The sequence below is a fragment of the Aquila chrysaetos genome (assembly GCF_900496995.4).
Source record: "Aquila chrysaetos chrysaetos chromosome W unlocalized genomic scaffold, bAquChr1.4 W_unloc_1, whole genome shotgun sequence".
NCBI lineage: Eukaryota > Metazoa > Chordata > Aves > Accipitriformes > Accipitridae > Aquila > Aquila chrysaetos.
Window position 1 is genome coordinate 2,098,808 of NW_024470321.1, and position 24,509 is coordinate 2,123,316.

General features: G+C 40.2%; 1 protein-coding gene across 4 annotated transcripts in view; it reads left to right on the forward strand.

The window, feature by feature from the left end:
- LOC121232880 (regulator of G-protein signaling 7-binding protein-like) overlaps window positions 1-24,509 on the forward strand; it is a 91,051-nt gene that overhangs the window by 28,411 nt on the left and 38,131 nt on the right. For 3 of the 4 annotated variants that reach the window (XM_041121387.1, XM_041121388.1, XM_041121389.1), the window contains exon 3: window positions 23,135-23,265. In XM_041121387.1, the coding sequence (XP_040977321.1) occupies window positions 23,135-23,265 (131 nt within the window). Of the gene's footprint in view, window positions 1-7,255; window positions 7,312-23,134; window positions 23,266-24,509 lie in introns of those variants that run through there. The other variant, XM_041121390.1, reaches the window with a different exon arrangement.

Genomic DNA, 24,509 nt, shown 5'->3' on the forward strand with positions numbered 1-24,509 from the left:
CCCACTGGAATCCATTTTCCTTTAGATCTGTGGCATTACTGTAATAAACGTGATTAACAAGAAAAATGAATGTTTTGAATATTTTTTTTTTCTGTTTTGGGAAAAGTTTTGAAAATCTTTCATTCAACCTCTGCCTGATCCTTTAGGTGAATCACTTATTAAATAGGTGTACCAGTACTTATTATCTCTGAAAAATACTGTGTATATTATTTAATGCTTTTACATCATATTTCAGTCTTTCAAGGGAAGGCATAATATTTAAATATCCTATTTTATTGTTGCTATAGTGTTTCCTAAATAAAGCATGTGAAAATTACGTTTTTATCATATCGTTTTCCTAAATTATTTCTTCAAAATTTTATTTTAAATGATCAATTTCCTGGAATTTTAGGCCCTAACACATAACAGTACAGAGCAACTCCTGTATGTATCTTGGCATATCACAAGTGGAATCAGTCAATAAGCTCTTCCTGAGCAAAAACCTGAGTGATACTAACTTATATCTGTAAATAGTGCTTTATAAAGGGATTTAGAACTAAATTTTAAAAGGTATTTAAAGACTTACAAATGCAGCTTATTATGAGTCTTTCATGTCATGATAATGACCCTATGCCCACGAAAATTAGGGGCACCACATAAGCCTAAATGGGTTAAAAATTAATGTTAGAACAACCCAAAATATTTTTTTCATTTCAGTATTTTTGAGAGAAAATTTCTTTCTTGGCAAAATTTTGCAAAAAACACATTTGTTGAAAAAAAAGTTTACTGAAGCTTCATGCTTAGCTTTACAGATGTGACTGAAAGTTGCAGTTGCACTGGTAAAGAACTGTCCCTATAACCAAGACAGTCAAGAAGAGTGCCTTTATGTCCTGTTTAGGCCCACTGCTTTGAGATCTGTCTCACCATCATATTTCAGTAATTTTCTTCTCTAGATTTCTACTGAAACACAGCTGTGGCCAAAGCTGAGAATTTAGTAATGAGTTTTAAGTGCTTCTTTCCTGATAATTTTCTTAAATACTATTTGTGGTGGGTTGACCCTTCCTGGACTCCAGGTGCCCACCAAAGCTGCTCTATCACTCCCCTCCTCAGCTGGACAGGGGAGAGAAAATATATCAAAAGGCCTATAAGGACAGGAGAGATCACTCACCAATTACCATCATGGGCAAAACAGACTCGACATGGGGAAATTAGTTTCATTTATCACCAATCAACTCAGAGTAGGATAATGAGAAATAAAACCAAAACTTAAAAACACCTTCCCCCCACCCCTCCCTTCTTCCCAGGCTTAACTTTACTCCCCAAATTCTCTACCTCATCCCCCCCGCAGTGGGACAGGGGGATGGGGAATGGGGGTTGTGGTCAGTTCATCACATGTCTCTGCTGCTCCTTCCTCTGCAAGGGGAGTGTGAGAGACTGAAAGAGTTAATGTCTCAAACATTGTGGTGGGGCAAGTTCTGCATAACCGTGAACTCTGCATAACAATGAACCCTGCATAGCAACGAACCACAGGTGAAAAGAAGCCAATCAGCAAAGATCAGCAACAGGGTGGAGAGGGCATGACTGGGAGGGTGTGCCAGAGGGTGCACAGCTCTTTTGTATTAAAGGGTAAAGGAATTTGGCAGAAAATAAACCCCCTTGCATTTCAGCTTATCCTCAGATGTCAGAGGGGCTGGGGGCGGCTAGGTTTAGTTTCTGAGTAATGTCCAATTCAGTGCTATAAGTCCGGTCCTGTAACTATCACGATGACAGATTGTCCTAGTTTCAGCTGGGATAGAGTTAACTGTCTTCCTAGTAGCTGGTACAGTGCTATGTTTTGGGTTCAGTATGAGAAGAATGTTGATAACACACTGATGTTTTCAGTTGTTGCTAAGTAATATTTAGTCTCAAGTCAAGGATTTTTCAGCTTCTCATGCCCAGCCAGCGAGAAAGCTGGAGGGGCACAAGAAGTTGGCACAGGACACAGCCAGGGCACCTGACCCAAACTGGCCAACAGGGTATTCCATTCCATGGGACGTCACATCTAGTATAGGAACTGGGAAGTGGGGGCGGGGAATCGCCGCTCAGGGACTAGCTGGGTGCCGGTCGGTGGGTGGTGAGCAATTGCACTGCGCATCATTTGTACATTCCAATCCTTTCATTATTGCTGTTGTCATTTTATTAGTGTTATCATTATCATTATTAGTTTCTTCTTTTCTGTTCTATTAAACTGTTCTTATCTCAACCCGTGGGTTTTGCTTCCTTTTCCCGATTTTCTCCCCCATCCCACTGGGTGGGGGGGAGTGAGTGAGCGGCTGCACGGTGCTTAGTTGCTGGCTGGGGTTAAACCACGACACAGATGTACTTATAGCACACTGCACTCTCGGCTTAGCCACGTTCAACGCACGAGAGTTACCAGACTTAGGGAGTTTGGTTGCGTTAACGAACTATCACTGTAATGAACGGGTTAACTTTGTTCATGAAATCGCATGTGGGGGTAGGGACATTCTTCGCTTATCTAAAACCTGTAGAGGTAGGGATATTCTTCACTTATCTAAGACCATGATGATTAGCATATGTAGAGAGACGTTTACAGAGCATGAATGGGACTTGAGTCACCTAAAGAACAGCTGAGGAAGACTTCGGCCTTCATCCCAACAACCACCAGAAGGCAAATTACGACCACTTAACACCTGATGGCACAAGATACCGAAGATACCAGCTAGCCCTCACGTAACAGGGACTAAAAAGACTGTATAAATAAAGAGGCTCTTCCCCAGTTTGGGTGGGAGCTTGTGGCGGAGCACTGTCTCCCTGGCCGCCCAGCGCTGTTTTGCTCTTTTATCGCTTGCTAATAAATTCGATCTTTTATTTAATACAAATTGGCTCCTCCAATTTGTCACGAGCGTCTATAACAATCACGACTAGATTAATGAGCAGCGCAGTTTAGTAAAGCAACAGTACAGGTTCTTTTGGATTGCCGGTGATAAATACACTGTCTTCAAAGCGCGTGCAAATATTGAATACAGCACGTGAAATCAAAAAAGAAAGCAACTCTATATAGAGATTTCTAAGTTTCCCGAGGAAGCACTCAGTACAGCTGAGTGTTCAAATCTCACCCAATAGGCATCCCTATGGGGGGGGAAGAGAGGCTCAGCCCATCGACTGGTCCCAGAAGTCAGCGATGTCCTCCCAACTTGTCTATGATGGTATCTTCCCTAAGAGTCCCCCTCTCTTTGGACCTTTTTATCCTGTTTTTCTTTTTAGGTGGAGCTTGAGTGACTCTAGTCATACATACCTTTACTTTGATTGGTATAAAGTTCTCTTGCTTTGCTTTTAAAGGTATATGCTAGAAAAAATTCAGAGTGCATGCTCCGTAGGGGGGTGGTTGCACCTTGGAGGCGGGTAACTTTTGGGATGGAGGTGTGTTTTGGTATTATAATGAGATTATAATGAGCAAAGTTCACCCAAAGGACATGATGTTGCATGTCAGTTCCCCAGAACTGGGCACGTATGATATAAATCAGAAGTAGGGCATTAGGTTGACAGAACACCCATTATTTTACCTCCTTGCTTCAGTGGATCCAATGCAGGGACCTACCGTTCTTGTTCCTATCATTCCAATTCCCTATCCCTGTGATCACAGAGCCTGGCCGCAGCATCTCCACTCCGCTCCACCCTGTGTGTTACTTTTCAGACTCAGCACACCAAGTTCCCCTGGTGTTGCCAACATCTAAAAGTTGCAGGTTATGTTGCTTAGGGAACTACCATGGAACCGATTCTTTACCTGTCCACTGTATTCCACCCTGGAGGTTCACCTTCCCTTGAGGGGGGAGGGTGTCATATCGATAAATCACCTCCAGCAATCATTCCACAAGCTCCCTGTTCTGATATGCTAAGCAGGACAGCTCACCATGCATGGTGAAAGATCATGTCTGCAGGGAAGGGGAAGTTACTCCCCAAACAAGCCCCAAGGCTCACAAACTGCTCATGACACCTAATTAGCCTAATGAGTTTGAGTGCCTGCCCAAAGGAGGGGCAAGGATGATAAAAGGACACAAACTGAAGCCCCAGGTGTGCAAGCCAAAACCTTGCCATGCAAACCCAATACACTGTTTGATTAAGAAATCCCACATTGCTGCAATTTTTAGTGTTATACATTTTGCTTAGTTTGGTTCTGTATAGCTTTGATTAATTGTTTTCACAAAATTACTTCTGATTCTCACTGAATTTCTTATATATCCAGACTATTTTAGCAATATATTTTTATATCTTCAGAGAAGGACATAAGATAATGAAGTTTTGCATTAGAAAAAGAGTTTAACATGGGCTCTTAGAATTCCACATATACTGGGTTTTTGGTTCTGATTTCTTAACTCCTTTTTAAGTTTTAGACTGAAATTTCCCTGTTAAATATTTTTACTAATTCTCAGTACTTCTCAACATTCTGAAACACTAATTAGAAAAAACAATTTTGATTCTGTGCCCCTCACTGAAATCAGCCAGTGCAGTTGCTAAGTTAATTGTGCAGGACCGTGCAGTTAAGTGCATGTGCTTCTCATTACCCATGTTCTGTCATGCCCCTTCAAGTGCTAGACTTCCTGCAGAGTCATCTAAGAAAAGTCTTTGTATTTATCTTGAGCTTTGGTGCATGGAGATTTGCTCTAGTAAGATGTCGAGTACCAAACAATAAAGGATAACTGCTCTCAACAGCATCATCAGTAACTTGTAAGATCGGTCTCCAACCAAGGGAGATCTCAGATCTGTCAGGCTTACGCAGGGAAAATTCCCGCCAAATCCAAATTTATTATAAGGTGTGTAAAATCTGTTCTAGTTTTTCTAATTGCTTTATAGTTCTGCTTCATAATAATTAAATATTTGAAACCATTATCTAGGCATTAAGGTCTCATCTGAACAAAGCATTAAATTAAGCATTCCTTAATTAAGAATCCTTCCAGTACTATCAATTAAATGATGTTTAAATTCCTGTTATAAAATTAATCATATACTGAAGTGCTGGCTCTTATTGAATACTATTTCCTCTTTGCTGGATACATTTGCAGATCTACATTTAGGTTTTCTACATAATTTTTAACTATAAGAGAAATAATACACTCAGTTATTTGTACATGAACAATTATTCACTGTAGTTCTTCCTTTTCTCTCTTATGTTCCATTTTTTACCTTGCTGTTATTATCTTTCATATGAATACTTTCTGCATGAACATTTCCTGCCAGCAGATTTGGTATAAGAATTCAAATACTGTCATATTATATTAAATGATGTGCTCAAAGTTGTTGAAGAAACTGTCTTCCCATTGCAGAAGAAAACAAGTTTGCATTTATTGGTGAGCAAAGAAAAGCTGACACTTTGTCTCACTGTCTATCATGGCAAGACAGATCATTGCAAATGTACTGTTGGTAACCTTGTCAGTGTGGGAAATGGTTAAGTGGCAAAATATTAATAAGTGCCTTGTTTATACAGTAGCCTCCAATTATTTCCAAAAGTTCTGGAGCTGTTATTGTGGTGAAGCAAAACTATCCACCCATATGCATTTACACCCCCCTCCAAAAAAAAACCCAACAACAACAAAACAGAGATTATGGTACTTTGGGATAGTATGACAACTGCAGCCATAGCCCTGTACATAGGATGAGCAATGTGAGGCTGTGTGCTGAGGGAGCAGTCCTTTCATGCAGGTTGAAGAACACCAGGACCCCAAAACTGTGGGCATTCCAAAGTCTGGGCATTTAATTTAGCTGCAGACCTACCCAAAGTAATGTGTGTACAGCCTTGCTATTCATTTTACATCATTCAAGATGTGAAAATGAGTAGTATGTCTGTATAGCTGATAATACAGGATACTGGATGCCCAAGGAAGGCTTTCTGGAGGCACCCTTGCTTCCCAAGCAGAAATAGGCATTTCAAAGAGGAAAAAAAGTAACACCAGTTCACAAAGAAGTCAGAGACTAGAGCAGGATTAAAAAAAAAAGTGAAAAAATGCAAAGTTCTTGTATTGGGTTTGTGTGGCAAGGTTTTCGTAGTGGGGGGGGTTACAGGGGTGGCTTCTGTGAGGAGCTGCTAGAAGCTTCCCCTATGTCCGACAGAGCCAATACCAGCCGGCTCCAAGACACAGAAACTGCAGCCGGAGAGAGTGAGAACATGTAAGAGAAACAGCCCTGCAGACACCAAGGTCAGTGAAGAAGGAGGGGGAGGAGGTGCTCCAGGCACCGGAGCAGAGATTCCCCTGCAGCCTGTGGTGAAGACCATGGTGAGGCAGGTTGTCCCCCTGCAGCCCATGGAGGTCCACAGTGGAGCAGATATCCACCTGCAGCCCGTGGAGGACCCCACGCCGGAGCAGGTGGATGCCTGAAAAAGGCTGTGACCCTGTGGGAAGCCCACACTGGAGCAGGGTCCTGGCAGGACCTGAGGATCCACGAGAGAGGAGCCCACATTGGAGCAGGTTTTCTGGCAGGACTTGTGATCTCGCGAGGGACCCACGCTGGAGCAGTGTGCTCCTGAAGGACTGCACGCCGTGGAAGGGACCCATGCTGGAGCAGTTTGTGAAGAACTGCAGCCCGTGGGAGGGACCCACGTTGGAGAAGTTCGTGGAGAACTGTCTCCCATGGGAGGGACCCCATGCTGGAGCAGGGGAAGAGTGTGAGGAGTCCTGCCCCTGAGGAGGATGAAGCGGCAGAAATAACGTGTGATGAACTGATCGTAACCCCCATTCCCCATCCCCCTGTCCCACTGCAGGGGGTAGGTAGAGAATTTGGGAGTGAAGCTGTGCCCGGGAAGAAGGGAGGGGTGGGGGGAAGGTGTTTTATGATTTGATTTTATTTCTCATTACCCTGCTCTGGTTGATTGGCAATAAATTAAGTTAATTTTCCCTAAGTCGTGTCTTTTTTGCCCGTGATGGTAATTGGTTGAGTGATCTCTCTGTGTCCTTATCTCGACCCACGAGCCCTTTGTTATATTTTCTCTCCCCTGTCCAGCTGAGGAGGGGAGTGATAGAGCGGTTTTGGTGGGCACCTGGCATCCAGCTAGGGTCAACCCACCACAGTTCTTTATGCTTCCTGAACACATTTTATCAACAGATGGTTTTAAAAATTTCTTTCACCATATATGATTTTAAACATTTCAGGAAGCTAATCTATTTTTTCTTTTTTTTTTTTTTTTTTGACACATTAAAGTTTTCTCACATTCTCTCAGCTGTGATTTTTAACTTTACTCATACAGATTTGATCTGTGAAATATCTGGTTGAGCTGTGTGAGATACATCTACTGACATTATACCACAATTTCTTTTTCACTTGGAAGACTTTTATGTGGAGGTATTTGGATATTTTTTTTTTAAAAGATAAAAAAATATTCCAGGGCATAAGAATGACCTGTTCAAAGCACTCCTAGACGCATTTGATACATCCAGAATCCCAAATATTACCTTATTCTGAGCAACCTAGTAATGATCTGCTTGGTGGACTGTTTCTCTTCCAGTTTAGAATGGTAGCAGTCACATTGCTTGACTACAGGAAAAAAAAAGGATTGAGAATATATGGATCTTTTCAGTTATTGTTAATGGATTATGGAACTTATCCAAACCCCAGTGAAGCTAACAGAACATTTTCCCTTTAGTTTCAATAGTCCTTAAACCACAGCGTTTTGTCATCTTTTTTGAGGAAATGCAAATACATTGTTCCTTACCGCTTCTCATTTTACCCTCTCTTCACATCTGCTGTGTTTTTCTCATTTTGATATATGGAAAACCACAAATTTATGTTACAAACAGATAACAGGTATCCAGATCACACAAGTGCTTTATGGAATGCCCTTTGGAAAAATCTTTATATTCAAATTTATATTCAAAGTAGGTGCTAGAGACAGAAAAAAAGGGAAAACAGAAGTGTCATAAATCAAAGCAGTCATCTGGTTTAGTGTCCTGTTGTCCTGGTTTCAGCTGGGATAGAGTTAATTGTCTTCCTAGTAGCTGGTACAGTGCTATGTTTTGGGTTCAGTATGAGAAGAATGTTGATAACACACTGATGTTTTCAGTTGTTGCTAAGTAATATTTAGTCTCAAGTCAAGGATTTTTCAGCTTCTCATGCCCAGCCAGCGAGAAAGCTGGAGGGGCACAAGAAGTTGGCACAGGACACAGCCAGGTGTTAAAGAATTTTCAAACGTGGGTTTCTCTAGGTTTGCTTTATTAACAACTCGGGGTTGGGCCACCACTGCAGTGAATGGCAACCTTCCAAAAATTTCCCAATCTTATATACCTTTTTACCACCCATTGTCCCAGTCCAAAGTCTTTGTAATTTTCCAGTCGATCTCGGTTCCCATGTCATTATCATTCATCAATATATCTCATCAATTCTCGTGTCCCAGTTCTTCTGAAGTTAGTGGTCGTAGGCAGAAGGTCTTGGGTCACCACGATCACTTATCTTCTTATGCATCAAAGATTACCTTTGAATTTCTGAAAATCACTCAGGATATTCTATTAATTTATCTTGTTCTAAAGTTAATCACTTACTCCCATGTCTTAGGTCTAAGATGTATGATCCTTCCTCTGTTAATTCAGCTTGACTGGGTTTCAAGCCAGCCATGGAAGGGGAGACACATAGGACAAATAAGCAGCTTATGCATATTGTTTTATAAGCATCTGTATTCTATTAATCATATCTAAAACAATTTCTAATCATTATTTATATGTCTAATATGAATAGTCTTAGAAATAGTAAGGCTTAAGGCCTAGTTCCTGAATAGTCTTAGAAACAATAAGGCTTAAGGCCTAGTTCCTTTTACACAGGACAGCTAACCCAAAGTGGCCAACAGGGTATTCCATACCATGGGACATCACATCTAGTATAGGAACTGGGAAGTGGGGGCGGGGAATCGCTGCTCGGGGACTAGCGGGGTGCCGGTCGGTGGGTGGTGAGCAATTGCACTGCGCATCATTTGTACATCCCAATCCTTTCATTAGTGCTGTTGTCATTTTATTAGTGTTATCATTATCATTATTAGTTTCTTCTTTTCTGTTCTATTAAACCGTTCTTATCTCAACCCACGAGTTTTACTTCTTTTCCCGATTTTCTCCCCATCCCTGTTGGTGGGTGGGGAGTGAGTGACTGCGTGGTGCTTAGTTGCTGGCTGGGGTTAAACCAAGACAACTCTGTGGATAGTCAACAGCAGATGGCATCACTTGCCTGCAGCAGAGTTCCTTCCAAACCCCATATGTTAGTAGTTTGTTATGATCTAGATCCTACAACAGCAAATACCCAAAGTATTTCATTCATTTTCAAGCCTTTCTGGGAAGTCTGACCCTATTTGTCCACACAGATCAGAACAAATTTCATAGACTATCCTGCACAAGATACTTGTTTTGATAGTTTTCAAACATTCTCTTTCCAACTATTAACCAAAGGAACTATACAGGAGTGTAGATATGAATTCTTACCATTTAAATTTTGCAGACTTTTGAAAGATAGAGTTTATAAATAATTTATTAGTGAGTAGTAAGTAATTAAGGGACATTTTAAAGAACTTAGAAGCTTAATTAAAATCTAAGGGGAAATCCATAGGCAGCATGAGTTTCTGATGTCTGCAGTCAAGTTAAGAAGCAATATGGAGGTATACTGGGCTTCAGCCTGTTGGCTGGCACAGACCTGTCTGTGCTCTCACTCCTTGTTTATCAAAGAAACTCATTTGAGAACAACTTGCAGATGCTGACAAGGCAGGGTGCTGAACAGGAATTTCTTTGGGAAACTTAAAAATTGTTGCATATCCAACTAATCTGACTACCTACTTCTTGGTTAGCACAGATCTTTTCTGGAAGGTCTGTGCTGTGGTTTGGGTTTATCTATTATTTAGTACTGCCTATCATATTTGAGGCAGTGAGGCTGTGAGTCAGATTTTTTGTCCAGCTGAGGCTAGACCTAAGCAAGGCTGACTTGAGAGCTCACCCAAAGTTTTCTTTCATCTAACTTGACACCACCTCTTCTCAATAGGGAGCCTGATAATGTGCAGAGAGAAAGGTCCTGTTCAGCTCATCTTTGGCTAGTGCAGAGGTCTTATGGATTTCCCTAAAGTAAAGGCAAGGGACAGTCAGCTGAAGAAAAGAATGATGGAAAGCGGACTTAGAGTTTCTGCAAAGGTGTGGTGGTCAAGCCCTGCATTTATTTTTTGAAAATGTTATAGTAACTCAAAAGCATAATTAGACACATGTGCAGTTTCACTTGAAATTCAGAGTGCTTAGAAGTATCCTGTCAGGGATTTTAAGCTTAGCTAGTGTGGAGGGTTAGCCTTGGCCAACAGCCAAACTCCCACCCAACTGCTTGCTCACTCCCCCCTCAGTGGGACATGGGGACAAAATAAGAAGAACAGGAATGAGAAAGCTTGTGCGTCAGGATAAAGACAGGGCCATTGCTTACCAACCTCTGTCACGGGCAAAACAGGCTTGACTTGGGGAAGATTAACCTAATTTATTGCCAATTAAAATAATTACTAATTCAGGTAGTAGGAAGACAAACACTAAAACAACACCTTTTTTCCCCCTTTCCCATGCTCAACTTCACTCCAGACTCCTCTACCTGCCCCCAGAGCAGTGCAGGGAAGATGGGGAATGGGGGGTTACAATCAGTTCATAACAGCTCCTATCTGCCTTGTCTTCCTCCTCACGCTTTTCCTCTGCTCTAGCATGGGCTCCTTCACAGGCTGCAGTCCTGTCAGGAAAATCTGCTCCAGCATGGGCTCTCCACAGGTGGCAGTTCTTTTGGGAATATCCATCTGCTCTGGTGTGTTCCTCTCCATGGGCTGCAGGGAGTATCTGCTCTGCCATGGAGAACCTCCTCCTTTCTCTGACCTTGATGTTCCCTTTCTTTTTTCTCACTCTTTTTGTTCCCTCTTCCTCTCTCCCTGTGACGTTTTCTGCCCTTTTTTAAATAAGTTTTCAAAGAGGTGCCACACACTTGGCTGATGGGCTCAGCTGTGTTCTGCCATGTGTCCATTTTGGAGCTGGCTGGAAATGGCTGCGTCCAGCACAGGGCAGCCCCTCACCTCGTCTCACAGAGGCCACCCTCTAGCTCCCACCACTACCAAAACCTTGCCACTGAAGGGGAAATTCAAATTGTAACTGCTCAGCAGTGGTAATTTGTGACCAAGAAATGATCTGGCACCGAGGGCAAGAAGGCCCAACTGCAGAAGGGGTTAAACTGGCTGGATGCAGGAATGCCAGAGACAGAATGACAGAGTGCTCAGGGGCCACCTTTGGGCAGCAGAGCTGAGCTGGGGGATGGACCCAGGGCCAGGCTGAGGTGCCCCATGCAACCGCTCAGGGGATTGGTGCTGGTGCCAGTGTATATAAGGAATGTGCTTGTGACGCATCTTTGCAGAGTCCATGTAGAACCACTTATTGCAGTAGGACTCTGCCCAATGCATTGTTCATTAAATTTTTCTTTTATATTTAAGCACAAACATGTAATTAATTCACCTCGAGGAGTACCATAAAAATTCCCCAACACCACCTACACCCAATACACCTAGTCTTACCTAAAGTGGAGTGGGTTTGAATAAAATTTCCTGTATTAGTGCTGTTTGACTCAAGTTCAAGAAGTTTTACCAAGTGGTGGTAATCGGTTTGTCCTCTAGTGGAATAGTTTGGATAATCCTCTGGTAATTTACTTCTTGCCCATGCTTGAGTTAATTCAGCAAGTAAAATTCGCTTCTGAGGGAACAAATCTAGCAAATTCCAGTCTGTGATTCTGATTGTTTCAAAAAAACGTTTTCTGAATAGCACCTGCAACTACTGGATATGCTGCAAAGTACATGTACAGCTCTTAAAAACAGTGTACTTGTTCTCCTGATAACATAAAGTCAGGGGTGTGGAAGAATCACAGTATTAATTAGTTAGTAATTAATTAATCCATTTTAAAGGCAAGCTTACTGCATCTGTAGTAATTATCTCATATTATAGAATCATAGAATCATAGAATACCAGGTTGGAAGGGAGCTCAAGGATCATCCGGTCCAACCTTTCTTGGCAAAAGCACGGTCTAGACAAGATGGCCCAGCACCCTGTCCAGCTGAATCTTAAAAGTGTCCAATGTTGAGGAATCCACCACTTCCCTGGGGAGATTATTCCAATAGCTGATTGTTCTCATTGTGAAAAATTTTCCTCTTGTGTCCAATCGGAATCTCCCCAGGAGTAACTTGTACCCATTACCCCTCCTCTTTTCCATGTGATTCCTTGTAAAAAGGGAGTCTCCATCTTCTTTGTAGCCACCCTTTAAATACTGGAATATGGTGATAAGGTCTTCCCTAAGCCTTCTTTTCGCAAGGCTGAACAAACTCAGTTCTCTCAGCCTTTCCTCATATGGCAAGCTTCCCAGTCTGTTGATCATCTTTGTGGCCCTTCTCTGAACCCTCTCCAGCCTGTCCATATCTTTTTTGCATAGCGGGGACCAAACCGGAACACAGTATTCCAGGTGTGGCCTGACAAGCGCTGAGTAGAGTGGAATAATGACTTCTTTATCTCTGCTGGTGATGCCCTTGTTGATGCATTCCAGCATCCTGTTGGCTTTCTTTGCCGCAGCAGCACACTGTTCGCTCATATTGAGCCGCTTGTCCACCAGGACCCCCAGGTCCCTTTCCACAGAGCTGCTCCCCAGCTAGGTAGATCCCAGCCTGTGCTGCACTCCTGGGTTATGTTTTCCCAGGTGCAAGACCTTACACTTGTCCTTGTTGAACTTCATAAGGTTCTTGTTAGCCCACTCTTTCAACCTATCCAGGTCTTCCTGCAGGGTGGCTCTCCCTTCTGAAGTGTCCACTTCCCCACTCAGTTTGGTATAATTGGCAAACTTCTTCAGGGTACACTTGATCCCATCATCCAGATCGCTTATGTAGATATTAAACAGCGTTGGGTCCAATATTGATCCCTGGGGGACCGCACTTGTGACAGATTGCCAGTTTCCAAAGGAGCTATTTACCACCACCCTCTGGGTGCGGCCTGTCAGCCAGTTCCCCACCCACTGCACAGACCGCTTGTCTAGACTGTAACGCATCAGTTTCTCTAGGAGGAGGCTGTGGGAAACCATATCGAAAGCCTTGGAGAAATCCAGGTAGACAATGTCCACCGCTCGCCCCACATCAACCGAGCAGGTTACTTTGTTGTATATATATGAGTTTTTGTCGTATATATAGTGAGTTTCCAAAAGAATTTTAGAACTTCAACAGAAAAAAAGGTCAAAGATTTCAATAAAATAAGTTATGCTATTTTTTTTTTCCTTTAGAGGTATTTCTGAAAGAGGGAGCCAGCCAGAAAAAGGAAGCAGCAGTATATTCAAAATGACTGTAATTTGCAGACCATACATGGCCCTTGGTTTATCAGATACCTTTTATGGAAGTCTGTGAGATTTTCTTGAATGGATAACAAAAGTATATTTCCTACTGTTATAGTTCTAGCGAAACTGTTCTAGCATGGAAATATCTAAACTGCCATCAACTTGGGAGTTAGAAAAGTTTCTACAATATGAGTCAATGCATTGTGGTTTTATTCTACTTGTATTATCATATATCCAGAGTGACTCCATCAGCCTTATGAGAGTACTTGGAGATTTACACTGGTCTAACTAAACAAAATCTGATCACGTCTTCTGTTATTGAGAGTGCTGTTGTAGCTGCTTTGAAACAACAATCTGATTTAATAAAAACAACATTGCAACCGTTTATAGGTCTACTAGAAAGAACTAGCCCTGCTTTTCCTCTGGCTGGACTGGGATGTTGTGTAGCAGTTGTATCACCATATTACAGTGCATTAGTAGAGAACAAAAAACCAACATATGATACTGAAACTGACACCAGTTTGTGTGAAACATATATTTTAGAATAAAACAACACAACCCAGCAGATGGGAGGAACACAAATAAGAATGTTTTCTCAAGATCTGTTTAGAAGAAAACATTGTAGTTGGATGACTTTTCTACTTGGTCAAAATAAATCAGCAAGTCTTTTGTTACCTTTAAAGATGAAAGATTAAGTGATAAAGAAATAAATGATGTGTTTAAGATACAAAAGCAGAAGCAAGTTTATTAGGCTGTTGCACCCGAGCCATAATCAGAGGGGCCTCTTGCCCTCAGTATCTAAGGGGATTAAGCATATCTCCTCTGCAGTATTTGTCACATTTTTCATTCTAGCAGAAGAACCATAATCTCCGAGGTAGGTCTTGTATCCAGATCCTTTTTGTGGTATTTTTGTAGCTGCTATATATTTCTAAACTGCAGTGTTTCTGATACTAAATTAAAAGACAACCTACAGGGTAATATTTGTGGACAGTAATTTTCCACCACTTATCAAGACAATTTCCATTAGTTTTCATGGGAAGTACATATATGGGCCGTAAAGCAGAATTTGATTAATTCATTTTCACTTCTGATTTGCCAAAGGTTTATTTTCCTTTAGCTGATATCTAAAATAAACAGTCTTCATTATATGTTTAGATAGTTCTTTTATCTCATATTATTTTAGAACTATTGATGCTGTTCATAAAAATGATACTTTTCCTTAGAGTTAAGCATAGAATTTGTCAAAAAAGTACTTTTACAAAAAGGTATATCAAACCCTTTATATAACTTAGCCATTCTTTTAACCATAGATAATACACCAACATGTATTTTTAAATGTTGTTGACAGTAATAGTAAAATACTTCTCTGTTGTAAATGTGTGACTAAAATTTTTAAGTTAAATTCAGAATTAAACCAGAAGCTTTGTTCAGTTTTAGCAGTCTTAAGTTTCACTAATTTCAGTGGAACTATGAATGCTGGACACCAGTGGGAATTCAGGAAAACCTGAAGGTGTTTTTTAAACAAAATTTTGGCAGTACAATAAAATAATCTGTCAACTATTTTGGAAAAAAAATCAAAAATTTTAAATGGAGTTTTCACTCTTTACCTTTTCATGTTAAGGAGGGACATTTTAATCATGTTTATTCTTTTATTTTAAAATGATTATCCGAAGTGCTGCATTCACCTTTCTTACTTATAGCAGGTAGTATATGGTTGGTATAAGAGCTCCCTCTATAGGTTTTATTTTAAATATCAGCTTAGGATAATATAAGGAAAGTAAATTCCACCTCTTGTCAGTGCTTCATAAACATATTCAGTTGACCAACATTACCTGATTTTTAAAAAGCAGGATTTTATGGAAAGAAAACCATCAATTTTACCAATGGTTAAAGTATGAAAAAATATAATAATGTTATAGATATAAGTTGTATTTACAAAAATTTATACTTTTACTTTTAATAGCAGCCTGATAAACTGTGTGACTTAAGCTACTGTTATATAAAGAAACAAACCAGCATTTTCTGTTTTGTAACTACTTTTAATACACATAGATATCAGAGCTCTCAAACTGCAGAAGTATGGCTCACATAGCAGTACGAGTTTCTCATCAACTGAGTAGTATTCACATCTTTGAATAAGGACTTCTACCATTTCTGGCACCCTGGTTGTGTAGTATTCATGTGATAACTATGGAAATTCATAGTAAGGGAGAGACAGGATATTTGAAAGTATTTAATATGCAGCTATCAGCATAATTTAGCAGAGAGAGAAAAAAGGAAAAGCAGAGCCAAATGATCTTCCAGTTTTCCCTAGACATCAGCAAGTGTTTCTAGGTCAAACAAGTAATCCTGCAGACCTCATGATGGGAAATGTGGTTGTTGGTAGTAATAAGCTAACCATCTGGCTTTCTTTCATACAGAGTTTTTATCATTAAAAACAAAACAAAAAAAAAATCTCTGTATGAAGGAACCCATTCTCTTAATTCTATTCGAAAATCAAAGTATAGTTTTCTAGTGAAGATCAGGCGGGAGTGAAGCCTGATAGTTGTTAAGCTATATGCCAGCTTGTATGGACCTATAAACTTTACCCTACATGCAAAATATTTGCTTAAGCATGTGTACACCCATCTTTCCATTTCCCCTTCCTCATGTATGGGAACATGTGTGTCTTGCAGCTTCACTGGCAAATCAAGAGGCTTTTTCAGAGCAGTAGAATTCCATAAATTCTATCTTTGGTCCCTCCCTACATGGGCCATTCATTGCATTCATCTTGTGAAAGGCAGTAGTGCTCTCCTGTCAGATGAAGTATCCCCAAGAAGCCACAACCTATGTATCCAAATCCTCTAAAGGTTATCAGTACCTCTTTATCTTACCTGAGCAGATAGGGAGAAGCAAGAAAATTTCTGTTCCACAATGGATGCAGGAAGTGAGCACAATTCCTATTCACACAGCCTTGTGGCAGCTGTGCTCAGAAGCCAGGGATGAGGTCTTTGGCTCATGGGCAGGTGCTTGGTGCTGTGCTAGCTCTTGTATGTTCAGCTGCATTTAAGCTATTAAACAACTCTGACAACACGATTTATCACAGTAGTTGCATGAGATTGTGTTATATGAGATTTATCTTAAATATCTAAGTGGTCTTCATAAAGAAATCAGCTGGACTAACTGAAACAGAGGTAGCTGATTTTAGGGGGTAATAATACAAGTTTGCATGAACTTCTCTATGTACATAAATACCAATTTGGTATATAGTTATTTAATAATAAACATATCATAATCAGCATTCCGAAAGTTATGTCTGTACTAGTCCCCTGTTTAACATTTCTCATGGCATGACACTGAACATATAGGAATAGAAAATTAGAGAGAAGTGAAACTGATGATTCTTTGAAGAGAAATTTTAAGCTCACCACACAGAATGTACATCAGGGATTATAAAAGAAATCTTTATGTGTGTTGGCATCGGAGCATGTGGCTTTCAGAGATGAAAATGAGGCCTATATACGTGCATAGGAGAAAATTGTTTGGTTGGAAGCTAATGGAATTCTTGTGGTCATTATTGCAAGTAAACACTAATTAAACAGTTTGAGACAATCAGTGAGGGTAGTGGCCTGGAAATAATTCTCATTGGACAACCTTTGGATAATTAAAAATATTTTTCTTGGATGTCACTGCTGTTACTCTGGATTTGCAAATGAGAGAAAAATTTTGCCTACAGTACAATTACAGATGCTCCATATTCTTGGAAAAAACCCAAGAATGGGTCAGAACATGCATATATCAGAGATTCCTTTAGTTCTTATTCTCATGCTATTCAGAAATATGAGTTTACAAGAAAAATATATTAGATTTACAACAGCAAAAAAAAGTCAATTAAAATACCTCTTACTGTGCTTTCTAATACTCTTCCAGCTCATCTGTGAATAGAAACCCACTAATAAATTCAAATTGGCTTATGAGCCAATCTTCTTGTATATAATTGCTGCTTTCTTAGTCTGCACAATTAAAAATTCTGTCAGTAAGACCAAAAAAGTTTTAAAGAAAAGTTTTCACCATTTTTGCTTCTTAGAAATGAAATAGCTGTATGAGGAACATAATGTTTTCTTACACCTGTGTGCAGACCCTCAATCTTTTTGCCAGTGACAGCTAGAAAGGAAGAAATACATTCAACATTGTAAATAAAGTTCCTGTAATGACCATGACTCTTAAAAAATCTAAGGATTTCTAACATATGAAACAATGCAAAGAAAAATAGGACAATAATCCACTTTTATCTAAATCTGCTACAAGGAAATTATGTTTTCATGATGTAAGTTTCCATACTCTTGTTAGTGAGAGTTTTGTGGTTAAAGAATCCTAGCTTTCAGAAGAAACAGACAGATTCATACTCGGATAAGAAAGTGGAGTAGATCTGTATCTCCCTGTCAGAGAGTGCTCTCATCACTGAGCAGAAAAAGGTCATTGTTGCCATCTGTGGTGGCTTTATTTTGTACAGGTTCCATTTTGCACATGAATGTTAATGGCGCAATGCCCTGCAGGTGGAATAGGGAAATGAATGACTCATCCATTACTAGTTGTGTAACTGCTTGTCTTAAGGACAGAGGAAACCCTGCTCAGAAAGAAAAGTTTAGGCATCTAGGAAAATCAAGCAGAAACTGAATGTGCTTGTGTGTATGTTGGTGGGGCTCAAGGACTTAAGTATTACATGAAATGAGTAATGATTTTTAAGAGCTAAATTTTGGAGCTGGGTGCTAAATATGGAAAGTAAATGGAATTCTACACTCTTAAATCTTTTTGTAATCCCTTTATTGGTAAGGATAGCTCAAAGGAAATTACTGTATGTGTGCTCATGGGGAAACAAGAGCTGCAACAGTAAGTGATGTAGATGATGGGAAAAAAAAAAAAAGCTGTATCCCCATCTACTGCAGTAATTCCATGGTTCTGAACTAGGGAATAGTGTTCAATGCACATGTAAGAATATGTGACACTAAGGGGTATAAAAAGATCTCATCTGTAAGCTAAAAGGTAAGACAAATCAGGATGGCAAAAGCCTCCAAGAGGCCATGTATTATCTAAATATGTATCACATGGTTCTTAAATTTAGTTATCAGAGAAATAAAAAGATGTATATAAGACCCAAAGTTCAGAAAGTTAAAATACTATTCCAGAGGAAGAAAATGTGGTGTGCTGTACTTTTGCTGTATTTAGTTCTGTAGATGAGTTCTGTAAGGTTACATCTACTCCTGAGACTGCCTCTTGCATCAAACATCAGCATCCTATTCTGCTCTAAGATTCATCCAATTTTGTAGCAATTCTTTTACAGAAAATGTTGAAATCATTAGGAGCAGTACATACAAAATGAAGGACTAGATGCTGGTCTTGAACATGCTGGTAAGATTTAGAAATAACAGTCTACTTCTGAAGATCTGCTCCTGATTTATATTAAAACAAATTAAATTTAAATCTGAGCTATATGTGTTTTATCTTTCATTAATACCAATATGATTACATTAAAAACCCTTCTTGCCATCTGCCAATTTGAAAAGAAATGCTGTTAAATTTATGGTTATTGTTTATGCAGAGAAGAGTCAATTTCTAAATAACTAAGCAATCACAGATCTAACAGCTGTAATTCATATAACAGATTGGTTAAAAATGAAAGAAACAGCAAACACAACTGCAGAGAATGTTAAGATTTAACTCTTATTAAACCAGTACTAGATACTATGGATTAAAGCAAGATAAAAAGCACTAGATACTTAATGCAAGATAAGTATAAAATATTGTAATATACAAAGTAGAACCTCTAAGTATCTGAGGAGTCTGCAATTAGGTACAGTTTTTAAAAATTCAAATTTAGTTTATCCCAAAGTAATTTTGTGTGCATGTATGTGTGTTATATCGCTGTGTTGTATCTTCTAAGCATAATTTTCAGTGTTTCAGAATTGGAGTTCTTTATTCTGTTATACTGCTGCTTATGCAGTCACTAAAAATATCCTTTGAAAAGAATGTGAGATTTGATCCATTTCCAGCAAATATGTGTTTTCATATGCAGTTAAGGATTTGACTGAATAAAAAAAAATTGTCAGGTAGCTAATTTTTCAGGAAAAATATTCAGGGACTTAAGGCTATCAAATGTTTTCAGAGTTGGAATCACTGAGAATAGGAAGAAATATTATAGCAAGTGCCTAGAAAGACATCTTTAAGGTATTGGGGAGGGAACCCTTTTTGTTCTGCTACCATAGCTTTATTCTGTATTTACACTAAGATGCAGGAAAGACCATATCATGTATGATATAATTTTTCAACAAATACAGACTTCACTTTAAAAGTGAAACTAGATGTGGCTTAAGAGAAATGAATATATAATAGTCTAGCTAAAAGAAATAGAGCTCCCAGGATAGGCAGGTTTATTATCATGTGTATGGCATTGCTCCTGAAGTAACACAGACCACAGCAATTGCAATTTGTACTCCAGTAATTTTCTGCCTTTTCAATGAGTTCTACTTTGCAATGGATTGGCAGGTGAGATCGATCTTCCTTTGTCCCTTCTAAGTCCAGCATGATTTCTTTTCAATCTTCAGTCTTTTCCAACTGTCTCTTTTCCTTTTTGGCTGCATTTTTTGCTTCTTTAAGCATTCTTGATTGTACAGCTTACCACTACTGTGATTCTTACCAGTTTTCATTGGCATGTACAAACATCAGTAGCCTTCCTTGATATGCCGTGGAAGTGCTAAGGTTGTTCTTTCCTTTTAGAAAGGTCCTGGCCAATTCTGTGAAACCTTCATGGTCCCATTTGATTTCTGATGTCACTTGGAGGGACAGGAACCCTTGAGGACCTTGGAAAACCACACAGTTTCTCCCTCATTGGAGACAGATTATGGCAAGTCCTTGCATCAAATATTCCTTTGAGATTGCTCCCTTTTCCTGCCCACTGAGCCACACATACAGAAATAAACCAGGGTCTATCTTATACTGGCCCTGTCTGTTTTCTTACCCCAGGATATGACTGAGCATATTCTTCCTTGGTGTCACTGAAATCAGTGGCAGAAGGTACATGCTTTCTAGGCAATGGATGGTCTCCTTTGTTAGAAATAATGGCAAATCTCAAATACAAGAATTAACAGGTTTTAGTATGCAGTATTCATTTGAACTGAACTTCAGTAAAATTATATTAGCACAAACTGATAGGATTTTCCTTAAAATAGAGTGTTTAAGCTTTGTTCTTGACAAAAGAGCTGGACTTAATATTTTGACTGGACCCTGGATCTAGGTATAAGTAATGACCTCTTACCTTAGGTCAGAAAGAACATATTTTACTAGTTTAAATAGACATTGTCTTGCAGTGTTTGGCCTAGATTGGTATTAAGAAATTATTTGAGCATAGCAGCCCAATCTAGTGTTGCTGCAAATAATTTATCAGGTAAGTTGCTTTGGTGCCTGTGAGGAAATCCACAAGTCTAATTTTAATTCATATACAGGAGGGTCGTTTGAAGTATCATTTTAACCACAGGAAATTCAATCACCGTAAAGAATGCTAGCAACCTTTTACTGTGAAAGCTTCATTTATATTATTCATAGGCTAGAAATCTGAAAGTGTGCTGAATTTTTTTTTGTTTTGTTTCTTAGCAGTAGTATTCAGAAATGCCATTAGGTTCAGGTTATTTAGAAAAGCAAGTTTCTCTAGTTGTTATAAAACCCAGTTTTGGGGGTTGTCTTACCATTTAACATCATTACGTAGCAAACCAATAGCAAGAATGTCTGAACATGAAATGGCTGAAATCCTAACTCTTCAATCTTGCCACTTACTGCCTATTGAAAGTACCTTTGGAAGGGGCATTGAAAACTTAATTCTCAGGTAGGACTGAGTAAATCACTTCTTTAGCACTCACAGAAACAGTTAAGTTTATAAAATAGTATGTTTATTCCCATGCAGCATTCTCAGCCTACAGAAGTGAGATTTGATGTCCAATGTTACAACCAGGCATGAGAATTGGTTCCTGGATCTGGGTACATTATTTCTTAGTGTCCTAAGCAATTAATTGGAGATGTAAGATTACTCTTTGTCGTGGTTTAAGCCCAGCCAGTAACAAAGCACCATGCAGCCGCTGGCTCACTCCTCCCCCACGTCCCCCTGGCCACGGTGGGATGAGGAGAAAATATAAAGGCAGGCTTGTGGGTCGAGACAAGGACAGGGAGGGATCACTCACCACTTATGGTCATGGGCAAAAGACAGGCTCAACTTGGGGAAGAAACAAAATCAATTTCATTGACTACCAATCAAAACAAACCAAGGATATTAGGAAATAAAACCAAACCTTAGAACACCTTCCCCCCACCCCTCCCTCCTTCCTGGCTCAACTCCATTCCTGGTTTTCTCTACCTCCTCCCCCTGGCGGTGCAAGGGAACAGGGGACGGGGCTTGGGGTCAGCTAGCCACACATTGTCTCCACCGCTCCTTCCTCCTCAGGGGGAGGACTCCTCACTTGTCCCCTGCTCCACTGTGGGGTCCCTCCCACAGGAGACAGTCCTTCAAGAACTTCTCCAATGTGAGTCCTTTCCGTGGGCTGCAGTTCCTCACAAACTTCCCTGGCGTGAGTCCTTTCCACGGGCTTCAGTTCTTCCCGAACTTCCCTGGTGTGGGTCCTTTCTGCGGGCTGATCTTCAGTCACAAACTGCTCCAGCGCGGGCTTTCCCATGGAGTCACGGCCATCTTCAGGAGCCTCCGCTCCACCGTTCACCTCCACGGGCTGCAGGGGGACAGCCTGCCGTCTCACCACAAGCTGCAGGGGCATCCACCTCCTCAGGCACCCCTCCTCCCCCTCCTTCCTCACTGACCTAGGTATCTGCATAGGTGTTCCTCTCACATTCCAATCTCACTACTCACTACCGGTTCCCATTCTTAAATCTGTTCTCCCAGAGGTGCTACCACTGTCACTGATTGGGTTGGCCTGGGCCAGAGGCCGGTCCGACTTGGAGCTGGGGGAGCTTCTAGCAGCTTCTCACAGGAGCCGTCCCTGCGGCCCCTCCCTTGCTACCAAAAAAAACCTGCGCCACACAAACCCGTAACACTCTTGATTTCAATTTTTATTTTCAAAATTGTTATTACTGTTCTGAAAAAATTCTTGAACCTTCCATTCTCCTCACAGTGCAGTATCACATGACTAATAATTTAAACACAGGGGGGAAAAGGAAATTCAGGCAGAAACTATAGAACCAAAAGACTACAACTGACTTGTTTCTTGTGGGAGAATTTGTGGGAGAAATTGTGGGAGGACGAAGGAAACTGCACAAGGCACATCTGTTGTTGTAAGTTTACTAACTGCACAAAGGCACAATTATTATGAGCTTGCTGAAGAATGCACAAAAAGTAGAACAAGGTCAGGCGTACGTGACTGATAACAGGAGGGCGACGTGACTGAAGACAGAGTGCAAGACGGCATGCAGGTGGAGGAAACTATTCGCGTGATTAGAGGACTTTATCCAATTAGACTATTGTTTAAGCGCGTGAATGGCGCATGTTAACCGATCAACAAATGGCTTATGCGTGAGTAGATACTAGAAACATATATAACCGAGTGTTGCGCAGTTAATAAATGGAGAAATAGTTTGATCCACAGTATCTGTGTTGGTCCGTTTTCTCCCCAGGGCGAGTCCCTGGCGATGTGTCGTTTTCCCTAGATTGTTGCAGCGGAGAAAGTGGGACAGTTTCTGATTAGAGTGAGTAGTGTTTCTGATTAGATTGCTTGAAACAGTAGGGAAGTGGGTTTGATGACCCTCAGGTCCTCCCAGTCCCATTCCTAACTAAAATTTTTCTCTTTTATTGCAGCCCAGAAGATGGTGAAATTCATCCTGAACTCTGTAGATTATACATCCAGTTGCAGTGTTGCTTAGAAATGTACACAACAGAAATGCTTAAGTCCATATATCTGCTAGGATCGCTGCAGTTTCATCAGAAAGGTATTGAATTGCACAAATATACAGATGCTGATTTAAAAAAACAGAAGAGTCTTTTGGAGCATGCATGGATATTCATGAAAGACAAAGCACCAAACTGTAAAATGAACTATACCACCGAAGCTTTTCAGCTACTGAAAAAAAGTTGTATTTCTATTCCATTCTCATCATTCTTACAGAAGTGTGTCATATTAGGCGTGTATCACTAATGTCCTTGTAGTTTAGAAGGCTGAAATTTTTTTTAAAAGAGTGTTCCCAAACCAAAAGTTTTAGCTGTCATTAGTCAGATCAGTGAGAAAGCTATCTTAGTCATTTTATTAGAGTAACTACTGCAAAATGAAAGGTTTTGAAAAATTTCAGTTCATGCATATCGTGGTGTTTTGTTTTAGGTCAGGTTTCAACACTAACATGTGTTTGCTTTGTTATGAGCTTTATAGGAGTTACAGCCAGGATGCCCTGTGTCCATGTTTTTCTTCATAGGAGAATCTGTCTAGCCAGACTGTAATTCCAGTCATGATCAGTAGTCAGAGGATGTCGGTAGGACAGTAATTAAAATAGAAGGTAACAAGGAGCTTGACTTATAACACAGGCTGCCTAAAGATTTAAAAACCCTTTAAAAGTCCCTATCTTCTGTTTGATACATCATTGTTAAATAACTGTTACTCAAACTAAAGTTTTCTTTTTTACTGTTCTCTTTGCAGCATAAGAGTTTGTTTTGTTCCATTATTATGAATTTATGCTTCCAAAAATTACTTTCATATCCTGAATGAACCATTTTAGGGGCTGTCTAATCAAGTCACTGTGCTTGCCATTTACTTTACACAAATTCAAGTGCTCTGAAGTCTCAGAGTATACTACAGACACAGCATTTGCTCCTCCTATTCTGACAAAGAAAGTGTGAGGACACACAGGTGACTTATGGTAGTAAGGAAGTTCACCTCACATTTCATACTAATGAGTCTCTCAAATATTTTGGATGACTGTAAAGTGTCATTTCCCAGGTGGGCTCCTAGGAAATCTGTAAGGTGATCTCTGATGCAGCTGAATCTGGTGCTGTGTTTCCAGCACTGTGATGTCAGTATTTCAGCTGCTTTAGCCACACTGCCTTTCTGGCTGAAACTACCATAGCTGTATCGTAGAAATCCTGCTTCTCAACTGTCCTTAACACACAATATGTACGTTTTGCCTTTTTTAATGGTTGGCCCTGTCACAACTCGTGCTGGACACACCAGGGAGGGGTCATGGTG